The following is an 11,757-nucleotide window of genomic DNA, read 5'->3' as shown; positions in this document are numbered from 1 at the left end:
AACAACATAGATGTTTTTAATTTGACCTCTCATATGCACCCCAGCAGCTAGGAAAGAATCAGTGTTCCTAAATCACCACAAAAGACCAGAGAAACCTAATTTTAACAGTAATCGCAGCTGCAAAGTCATTACAGGTGTGCCCAACATTTTCTTCTACTGACATATGGAACTGTTGGTCATCCAGAAAGCGGTAGACGGAGCTAACTTAGCTAGTAAGCTAGCATTGCTATCGCGCGTCGCAAGTTGGTATCAGGCGGCAAACTTGCAGGCCTGCCACTTGACCCTTGGCCATGCCGGCGCTTCAGCGTGCTTGAGAGGTGGGAAATTATGAGAGGCATGGGGATTTATGTGTTGGTCCAAGCCACCATGTTTGTTTCCCATTTACAGCGCCAGGACTGTGTTCGAAGACCAGGGGCCGTATTCACAAAGAATCTTAGGGCTAAAAGTAGCTCATAAGTGGCGAATTTAGGAGAAACTCCTAAAAATAATGGGCGTGTCAGTCTTAAATGTAGGACTCCTAATTTTTTGTACTAAGAGCAATTCACAAAATATTTGATCCCTAAAAGTAGCACCTAAGTCTAGGACAGCTTAAAACTCCTCATGAGGACTCCTAAATCACTAAGACCTATTCACAAAAAATCGTAAGATGGCTGCAGCCGACTTGGAATTGATAAAAGACATTGCTTAAACCGTGAAGGTATTAATATTGTCGTAGAATTAGCGCGGGATGCAATGGCGCCTTTAAACAACGATGTGTCCCGAAGTGAAATGTTTGGAAACATAAAGATAGCCTATTTGGCCTGGCGGAAAACGCAAATGACGACACTGGGAATCATCAGTCAGCCGTTTAATTCATCAAACTATCAACGCACTGTAGACCCCACATCATCCAACAGTTTATCCAGTTGCTTTTGGACAATCGCCTATTACACAATATCAAAGTAAATTCCATGGCGATCGCAGGAATGTCCAGTGAAGGGACACACATTACAATAATTCGTCCACCGTGGCCTGGATGTACCGATGACTCGTGCATTTCAACGGAGAGCGGTCGCAGGTTTTTGAGAACTTACCAGCTGGATGCCGCTGGGGTGACAGTGGCTATTGGTCCTGGGACCAGTAGGCTTTCGCCTAGGCTACGGTTCACGTTCGTTTCGCTTTGATCAATTAAGATTGGAGGGCTTGAAGGGCCGTATGTGCTGATATTTGAAGTGGTCAAGGGCTGGAAATATAATAGCCTAACAGTTTGCTGGGTGCTTTAATTATTACTGCCTTGATTACATGCAATTGCCATATTATATATTGATCGCTTTCTAATTATCTTATCGTGCAAAGTGTCATTCCCGTTGGATGCACAAACTTGTCATCATGCGTGTGCATTCTGCTAACTGCACTGTCCATAACTATTTAATATGACTTAATTTGAAGCCTAGGTTATTCTCTTATTTTCAGTTGATATAGTGGGATTGTTAGAGGGACGTCACAAATTCGTTTTTAATGAGAGAGCCTGTCAACAACCAATCACCGTCCTCACCCCTTCTAAACTCGTGCATGAGAATCGACGTCATCCATAGCAACGGAGTTTTTATCTTAAGCTTAGGAGTTGGTATTATCCTTAGTATGAGTAGGTCTCAGAGCCGTTGTGAATCACTTTTAAGAAATTACTCCTACGTAAAAGGTTTTAGCGCGAGTTAGGAGCACTCCTAGTGGTAAGATAAAAGGCTTTGTGAATACGGCCCCAGAGCTCTTTGGAGCGCACACACTGAATGGATAGCTAGAGGGCGGGGCTATGAGTAGCAATGAGCTGAATTTGACAAAAAGTGAATTGCAATAGAATCGCAGACTCAAACTTTAAAGGCACCCAGTGCAACTTTCGAGGCTTAAAAATAAACATTTCAATTCAGGATTCCAGTCAATGGAAAAATGGCCTCTCCCCACCGGCGATTGTTGTTGTTTACGATTTTCTATCAGTTCTCACCACACAACGACGTCTCATCTTTGCTCCTTGAATGTCGATATGTAATGGTATGGAGTTATTGAAACTTACTACTTGTAAAAAAGACTAGAAATTGAATGTTTATTTTTCATTGAATGTTTATATAAAGTTGCACTGGGTGCCTTTAATAGGCAGTGATTGGGATTTTCAGTTCCTTTAGTTTTATAGGGGAAAATAATAAATGTAACATATAATGCATATAATATAACATATAATACATGTTGTAGCTCGTTTGCAGAAAGAAGTCAATGACATTTTAACTGATGCTCTCATTTTCATCTACCAATATATTTTAGTGTAGCCTGACGTTGTCATACTCATAATTCTAGTCAGTGCTCACTGCTCTAGTCACTGCTCCATTGGGCTGTGATTATGGGGCGTGTTTCAACCGAGCCAGGAAAAAAAGGCCTCTTTGCTCAATTGGATAGACCTAACACCAATCAGAGCAACGTAATATGACTATAACGTAGCTGATAAATTCAACTTTTAACGAATCCCGTAGGAATGACGGCAAAAACATCTTTTCGATTGAGAAATGCCTTTCTCTGCGTTTCTCTGTTCCTCTTTCAAAAATGAATGCACTGTCGATGTGATCTAAAACAGACTCGATGTCAATACCTTCACATTTCAGCTCTCCAGCGGCAGCCATGTTCAACCTAAGGGCTCTTTGAAGACGTGGTTGATTATGTTACTGTTGATCATCTGTCCATCATCGTATAAAGCCCGCCCTCACAATTCGATTGGCTGTACAGTTTTTGGTCGGGCATATTTTCTCCCCAACCGAGCAATGCCAGACTGAACTTCCATACTTGAAATGTTGTGGGTGGGGTCTAAGTTTGGTCTGGTATCCAGGCTAATTTAGTGTTGAATTGTGACACACTCATTAGCATAAAGTTATTGATTATAAAGGCGTGTAATGTTTCTGGGAGTACAGACAAATGTTTGACTTGAGAATGCTCAAACCAACAAAGGCACAGTGCAAGTCCGACTAGGGCAGACTGGCTTTGACAGCTGCTGTTGTTGGTGCTATATAAATCATTATAAAACAATTGGGTTCTATTGCGTAATTTAGCTGTTTCTGATTGGACGAGAGACGTTCCATGCTATAGGTTATTCGTCAACATACCAACAGTTACGGGACTTTTCACAGCTAATAATAAATCACTCCGCGATGAAAACATTCGCGTTGATGATAACCGTTAATTCAAAATTCTTCAAATTCCAAACCAAGACGTTGACAAGGGAACTATTTTTTGTTGCGGAGAAACAATGGCGAAATAAACCATTTTTAATCAATAACTTTGTGTTGAAATGTTAATTTGTTGACGGTAGAATTGTTTTATAAAAGCAATATAGCACTCGTGGGAGTGGGGTAGGTAAGGGATTATAGGGATAATCCCACGAGTGTTGTTGCCTACGCCACTCGGCCTGCGGCCTCGGTGGCTACGGCCAAACACCACCCGTGGGATTATCCCTTACCTACCCCACTCGTGCTATATTGCTTAAATACAATTGAATTAAATATTAAAATCATATTCGTACATTTTAAATATTAGCATCAGTTGAAGTGGAGGGCAGTGTTTCATGCATCACATGATTAATGTAACAGAAGTTGCTCTCTATATATAAAAAAAAAACCTATTGTATTGTGCTAAAGAATCTTAATAATATTTTTTACACTGATATTTGTTAGTATAACATTTGTTTTACAGCCAAATATCAAATGTGAATGATTGTTAAAGGTGAATGTGGGTTAAATAGGTTTAGTAGTCAAGATTTCATTGCAGAGGGGAGGGGCGGTATACAGTAAGCATGTGTGTTCGCTTATGGCTCCAAAGCATCCAGAGCTGAGACTGTGCCTTTTAGAGGCGAATCCTCTCATCGCGAGAGCCCGTGCTCCTTCCGAGGGTGCCATTCCCACCCTTGCATTGTGCGCTCTGTCCTGAGGAACGTGCAGAACGCTGCGACGACGCACCTGACTGCCCCATTGGACGGACATATGCACCTCAGCAGCTGGGAAGGAATCAGTGTCCCCGAGTCACCACAATAGGCCGGAACAACCTAATTTCAACAGTGATCGCAGCTGCAAAATCATCACAGGTGTGCGCAACGTTTTTTTCCTGCTGAAATATGGAGCTGTTTTGTCATCCAGAAAGCGCTAAACGGAGCTAACTTAGCTAGTTAGCTAGCATTGCTTTTGCGCATCGCAAGTTGGTATCAGTCGGCAAACTTGCGGGCCTGCCACTTGACCCTTGGCCATGCCGGCGCTTCGGCGTGCTTGAGAGGTGGGAAATTATGAGAGGCATGGGGATGGGCGTCGGGTGTGAGGCCCTTACGAGAGCCCACTGCTTCAATAATTTGACAGTCATTGTGCAACATATGATTAAACACAGCTAACATTAGCCAGCCTGTCATGTCTGATGCTAGCTCGTTTAGCCCACGAATGTTAGCACTCCACATTCTGTAACGTAAACTTGCGTTGATAACGTTAACATTTTGAAGCCGATTTTATGCTCACTATACAGCCCATGGTACTTGGTACAACACCCCATGGTAAGCTAGCTCCATGGTGGTTAAGGCAGGGGTGACAGGCATAAGTGAAATGTATGCCGGTGCCAGGAAGCTAAGCACGGCAGTTACCTACTACTTAGCTATCAAGGCTACCTGGCTGTCTAGGCGACTGCAGCATTTTAGAAGGTATTCATAGCATTTGCCACCAGCACTATCGAGCCAAATCCTTGTTTGTTACGGTTTTGTAAAAATAGGGTTGCTTAATAATGATAAAATACTAATACAAAATATTAAAATGCTGTAATTGCAAACATGATTCATTTTTATTGCAAGGCCTTACACGGTGAAATACTAACGAAATGGGGAAATATTAAATCTACCCAGGCACCTACAGGAGATATTCCGAGGGGATCTAATACAGATTGTCAAGCGTATATCCTATTGCAAGGTAGAACGTTAATAGAACATTAAGCTTCCTTTTACTCGAGACGAGTTCCGAAGAGTCTGTATGATGATGATTTTCCTGCAAAGAACAGAATGCGATATACTCAACATGATGTTGAACCCTGGACGCCAAGAGTTTCGGATACGCCTTGCGCATATACTTAAAGCAAACTTCGGTGACCCGATATTTTGAACCAGGTCGAACTCAGTGGAAATTGAGCCTTTTTTAGTATGTTGCAGGAACATTCTAGCATCATAGCGTTCTCTGTTAATGCTCATCCCAGTTGGTTATATTGCCCAGGCTGGGGTTTCCAGAGTGTGGGTCGCGAAACAGGGGGCGGGGAGTGGGTGGGGGTGCTCGCATAGATTATCAGGATGCAGCCTATGAAGAGAATTTCATGTTGTGATCTAAATGTTTTCACCATATTTTCTTACTTAAGGTTAAATATTATTTAAAATATAAATACATATGGGCGTTTGTCTGTGTCCTTTTGTGTTATCAAAGCTCTGAGATAATTTATGAATATGTATATGGTAGCCACCTTTGGGGTTAGCGTGGGTTGCAGGTCTCTGGCAACACTGTTTTGTCTGTCATTCATTCTTACATATGGCTTGATGAACCATTGGGTTCTGAGTCAACCAATTCAAAAGCCTCACTTTGGCTGCATCATAAATGTGACCTAATTGCTTCCAAGTGGCACAGATCGGATATATGTCATGTCAGTTAAAGCAGGACAAAAGTGCATGGTATTACATATCCAGTCTGTGCCACATCCATATATGGTACTAAATCTGATATGATTCAGATATCCTATCATGGAACTGCTGTGCTGTGTATTCCAATGTAATTTGCGCACCTGCGTATAGACAGTATGTATTACTCATGTAGGCTATATGAATCACTATTCTGTCAAAGTAATATGCTTCCCTTTTAAAGTTGAAAGTTTGTATCACACTGCTCATTATTAAGGGTTTATAACGCCACTCATCCGTTATATGGACATTCATTCACACACTTTAAAGTTTCGGTAGATAAACTGTTAAGATTATAATCTATGACTGAAGACTGTTACTTGATGGTCTAATTTAATTGCTGAATGTGATATGCCAGTTGTAGGCCTGTTTCAGTCAGATGGGTGGGACCAAACAACATAGCATTCTCTTCCTCCACTTTGGTATTTTATAAGTTCTGTGTTCATGGTAATACAGTTTCTACTGTCTTTCATCGGCCCTGTCTTAATTTTAAAACATAAAAAAAAATCTAAACCGTGCCAATTAAGTATCACGGACGTTCAAAACCATACTTCTCACCTACTTATGGACAGATAATATGGACAATGTCAGTACTTCTTTAGATGTTTAGAATATCATAGTCACAGCATCTGTCACTTATTTGTGATGTTTTACCTTAAAAATATGAAATGAAATGTGCAGTAGTAGATTAAAGAGTTGGCTAGTACCAGATTTCTAACATTGGAAATTGAAAAACTTGTACACAAGCTAGCTAGACAGCTAACCTCATTCCCCACATAACGAAACTTGTTCTTGACTCCAACTCCCCTTAATACTAGCATATTAAACATGCTACCAGCTGCTCCTAACCCCAGTGTAACGTTTTGTGTTAGAACAGAGGTTGAGGACACTCGGTGTTAGAGTGGTAGTTTAGGTACCAAACTTGCTGGCTATATACATAAACAGAGGTCAATCAGGTAAAGGCTTAGGAGGTCTTGGAAGTTCAATTGAATTTATAGCCAGAAATGTGATCCGAATATTTTTCCCTCGTGTTGTGTGATGGATAATGAGCATATTTTAGACTTCTGAATGTGTGGAATAATTCATAATATTGTCCTTTCTGTTTCCTCCAAAGGATGGCTGTGGATCTGTATGACTCTCAGTACCTGCTGATCCTGGCACCTTCTTTGGTGATTGCTCTCATTTTTCTGTTCTTTTGGCTCTTCATGAAAGAAACGTCATATGACGAGGTCCTGGCACGCCACAAAACTCAGTTCAAGTACCCCAGTGTGCGTCCTGAGGTGCGCAAGAAGAATGATCGGAAGAAGAGCAAGAAGAAGGAGGGAGGAGGAGGGGGAGGTGGTGGTGGGGACTCAGAGGAGGAAATGAGAGATGCAGACACACCTGAAGCTAATACCAGTGCCGTCTCTGAGGAAGAGGATCTCGCAGATGTTGTTGCTATTGCCGCTCCAGCAGTGATGGCAACTTCACCTGTTCAGGCAGAGCCAGCTGTTGGAATAAGGAAGAGGAGGGAGAGAAGGCAAAAGGCCACTCCAAACGCCATGACTCCAGCAGCAGAGGAGCAAGAGGTCAACAGCTCGAAGCCTTTCCCCATTAGCAAGGCAGACCCACCAACACCAGTTATCAAACAACTTACTCCTCCTCCACAGCAAAACCGCCCGCCTACCAAAGCTGAGCCTGGAAGTAAGAAGAAGGCAAAGAAGCTGAAGGCAGAGCCAGGTCTGATGAGTAATCCTGTGTGTATAGATGTGCAGTGGTGCTGTGCTGCCTACCTTTGCCTGTTTATTCGCAATACATGTTCAGAAATTAAATGTACTGCCATATCCTCACAGGATAAGAAACCGGTAGATGTTCAAAAGTTTGAAATCACTCAGATAGTGTGACATTTTCCTCAAAAACATACATTTGTGTTGATCAAATCAATTGTAAAATTAATAGAATTTACAGTCAAGAAATAATGATTTCTGCTTGCAGTAACAATTTTGAGCTTGCTATCATCAAAAAATGCTCCATTTGCAGCTTTGACATTCTAGTTTATAGTTTGTTGAAGTCATTTGGAGACATCTCACCTAATGCTTCCTGAATCACCTCCCACGAGTTAGATGGCTAGATGATTTGGATGTTTTGACATTTTGAATGCAATGTGGTCAAGGTGCTAGGGTAGAGGTCAAGGTGCTATTCTGGCTATTACTCATCAAATTAACTGACTGCCTCTTTCCCTTAATTAGTCTTGCATAATTTTGGGTCATTGTTCTATTGAAGGATGAAATTGGCTCCAATCAAGACGTCCTTAGGGTTTGGCATGGCATAGCAAAATTAGGTGATGGCCTTCCTTGTTTAAAATTCCTTTGTACAAATGTCCCACTGAATAAGAATCAAAGTATCCCCAGACACACTTTAACCATGCATTACAGATGGTGTAAAGCCCTTCTGAAGAATCTTTTTATTTGTTCTACATTTCTATATGATCTTAACACCTGCAACTTTAGATTGGGCTTTACTTTGGTCTGTCCATAACACTTTTGCCCAATTATTTTCAATCCAGTGACTGTGGCATTTTGCCCATTTTAATCTAGGGTTAGGGTTAGGGTTCAAACCAATAGACTGACAAGGTTCTGAAGAAAGCTTTCTGGACATTTTTAGACCATAATCAAACCAACAAATAGTGATGCTTCAGGCATTCAAGTTGCCTAAAGAAGGCTGGTTGTGCTTCCTTAAGCAGCGTAATGGTTTCAGTTACCCAAAATTAATTAATTAAAGAATTAAAGTTCATTTTAACATGATCATTTAGGATTAGCTAACATAATGTGCCATTGGAGTGATGGTTTCAGAGAATTATTGTAAAACTCAAGTTATTATTTACTTCATAGACAATGTCCAGACAGCATTTCTGATCAATTTGATATTATTTTAATTGATACATTTTCTTTCAAAAACATTGAAATCTCTCAGTGATTCCAAACATTTGAACGTTAATGTATGACATTTCCTATTTTTTTGGGAGTAGTTGAGAATACATTTGGCTGGAACTTTGCATTGGCCATCCCTCATTTACTTTATTGAGACATTTGAAAACTTGTTTCATTCCCAGCAGAAGAGCCTACCTGTGAAATTAAGGCACAACTACCGACACCTGTTGCCAAAGAATTACCTGTTGCTTTGGCTGACACTAAATCCCAGGAGCCTGTTTGTTCACCCATTAATAACAGCACCCCACCACTGGTTGCTGTTCCAGCAGCAGCCAGCAGTGGGAAGAGGAAAAGCTCCAAAAAACTAAAGACGGAATCAGGTATGGCCCCATAAGCAGCTAGTTTAAAATGTGTGTTTCTTTTTATATTTGTTATGTTTGTCTGTTAATGTTCTCATCCCCCTTCCATTCTCTGTTTTGCCTCCCACCGCCTCCTATCTCTCTTCCTGCCTTGTACCTCGGGTTCAGTGGTAGCGTTGGATAATGCTCCTATTCAGACTGCGGCTTCTCCTGGTGACTCAGTGGTTCCTGACAACCACCAGAGCAGCCACAATGAGAATGCCCCCTCTCCTACAGCAGGCCCTCTGCGCGCATCTACTAAGCAGAGCAAGAAGCAAAAGAATGAGACCGACAGGGGTAAGGATTCTCTTTCATCATCCTCTGTATTGCAAGTCTAAGAGCCATGCTTCCTCTTCAAACTGAGAAAGAGGAAATGATTTTTACGGGGAAGTGTTATGTAAGTCAGAATGGCTTTTATGATGCTTTTATCAACTACTATTGTCTATTTAGATTCATAATAGTCTACTTAATGTGGTGAGCAGTGAGTCATTAACCTGTTATTTTTAACAGGTTATTGACACCTCTTACTGATTGTTTGGTAAGGGTGTGCTGTATGTGGTTGTGTAACTGTTGACAGACATGTAATCAGCGAATGCTTTATGTAGAGAACTCTGAGGTGAAGTTGAAGGAGTTGCTTTCTGGACTGAGTGGCTTGGCTCTGTCCGACGCAGAGGTGGTTAATGTGGTCTCCTTGCTTCACGAGAGGAGCCCTGGAGCTCTGGAGTCTTGGTACAAGGTGAATGTGTGTTTGTTTTTGTCAATGGTGATGATCTATGCATTGTTAATGATCTATGCATTGGTTCTGCATGCTTATGCATCGTAACTATTGGTCCTAATTTCATTGATGAGCAACAAGCAAAGCAAGGAGCAAAGTCTGTTGATAAAGCTATCATGTGGTGAATGGGAGCATTGGGCTGACTCACCCTTGTTTGCACTTAGGCTCTTGCTCATGGTATGAAATTAGGGCCCTAGAATATTAGTAAAGTAATTGTCGAAAACTCAAACTTCCTAAATGTGTTGGAAGAGATGGACAGTGTAAGGAAAGATCTTGATCTGTTTTCTGTGTTTGTTTCTCTGTCCACCCTTTTTGACTCTGAACCCTGACCTCTGAACCCTACACAAGTCTGCTACTAAGAATGACCCCTCAGTGCAGCAGCAGCAGGAGCGAGAGCGGCTGCTGAACACACTCCAGGAGGAAGCCTCCATTGCCAAAGACAAAGTCAAGCAGCTCTCACAGGTGTGTTCTCTCACTCACACTCACGGACGCTACTGACTCAGGGCTACTGACTCTGATATCTTCAATTATCGATATAATAAAAAAATGCCTCTAAGTTTTCAAATAGAAATGACACAGTTTTATCAGAAAGGTTTCTTTTAGTCATGGATGTCATAAAGATACAGAGTTTATATGGTCTCTGTTTCAACATCTCCATCATCAGTAGCCATTTTTTCCAAATTTGACAACCTTCCAGCTAGGTTGAGGAAAGCCCCATATTGGTCAATAAAAATAGCTGAAATAGCTGGCTGGAGTCGTTACCAAGATGGCTTCTGATTGCCGAGACCTGTCTATAAGACAAGTTATGTAATGTGATGTAAAGGTTCAATCTTCCTGTCCTGTGTTTCATCAGAGACTGCACATGCATCTATTCTTTCCTACAACATGGAGCTTTGACAAATAAGATGTTTGCATCACAGCCACATTCTTTGGATGCACCAATTTCATGAATTTTGTTAACAGGGTGATGCATCTTACAAATTTCTCAAAAATGGATTAGGCTGAAGTTTTGAAATTTGGTATGTTTATACTTGGCTTAATTTGCTCACATCTCCCTAAGTTCTATTTGGCTTGCTCAACAGAATTTCCACCAATGGCCAATAAAAAGCAGCCACATGCGTGAATGGCCAATCTTACTGACATTTTGCAGTTTTTTTTTTTGTAGTCACTACAACAAGCTTTAGCATCTTTCCAATTGTTTCTCTGATTTGGTCTATCTTCAAATTCAAAGTTTTACAAAATTCAAAGTTGTATTTTTTTCTTACTCATCCTAGACTGTTCATCCAGTTCACCTGACTGGCCAATGATGTAAAAGTCCACACTTTAATTAAACATTAAACTAGGTAGACAGTTAGCAGGACATTCCCCAGAAGCATGCTATATTTGGTATAGTTTTGTCACAGTTATATCAAGGACCACATGACCTGTAAACTTCAGACTTCGAGTGCATTTACTTGTCTTCTTTCAGCTGTTGAACTAGTTGAATCATTCAGAATTCTGCCATTGTTAGCGCCTTGCACATTTTGATTGGACCTGATAACTGTCACCTGTGGTATATGAATTCTTTATTTTAAATACCAGTCAAACTGCTCTTGAAACCCAGTTTGTGGATATTTTTTCCAGTCTCCACTGCCCAGGAATGATAAACAATTTTTGGTTCCAAACATAGCTTCATTGCATGGTTGCATGCTAGCTAGCTGCATCAAAAGGTAACCTTCGTCAGTTAGTTAGTTTTAACCTAATTAATTCTCTAATCAAAGGCTACCATGTTAGTTATGCAGATAAGAGCCTGTTAATAATAATAGGTATTTGCCCCCCCCCCCCCTTTTTTTAATACTTTGTTTTTAAAGAAACAAAGATAACCCCTTCTTGTCACCAAAAGATTGATCAACCAAAAACGAATTTAGTTTCACAGGAAAAATACATAGAGGATGATTATTTACAAATCTGTAATGGTAAAAGGAAATGAGA

At 40.9% G+C, this 11,757-nt stretch overlaps 1 protein-coding gene across 3 annotated transcripts in view; it reads left to right on the top strand.

Moving 5' to 3' along the window:
- The first annotated feature begins 3,955 nt into the window (after window positions 1-3,955).
- The window catches only part of ktn1 (kinectin 1), a 40,382-nt gene continuing 32,580 nt past the window's right edge, over window positions 3,956-11,757 (top strand). For 2 of the 3 annotated variants that reach the window (XM_080850401.1, XM_080850399.1), the window contains exons 1-6: window positions 3,956-4,096; window positions 6,819-7,423; window positions 8,796-8,993; window positions 9,141-9,308; window positions 9,617-9,747; window positions 10,135-10,248. In XM_080850401.1, the coding sequence (XP_080706527.1) occupies window positions 6,820-7,423; window positions 8,796-8,993; window positions 9,141-9,308; window positions 9,617-9,747; window positions 10,135-10,248 (1,215 nt within the window). In that variant the 5' untranslated portion in view covers window positions 3,956-4,096; window position 6,819. The remainder of the gene's footprint in view (window positions 4,097-6,818; window positions 7,424-8,795; window positions 8,994-9,140; window positions 9,309-9,616; window positions 9,748-10,134; window positions 10,249-11,757) is intronic. The other variant, XM_080850400.1, reaches the window with a different exon arrangement.

The sequence above is a fragment of the Sprattus sprattus genome, assembly GCF_963457725.1.
Source record: "Sprattus sprattus genome assembly, chromosome: 13".
Lineage (NCBI taxonomy): Eukaryota > Metazoa > Chordata > Actinopteri > Clupeiformes > Clupeidae > Sprattus > Sprattus sprattus.
This window is presented reverse-complemented; position numbering and strand designations above follow the sequence as displayed.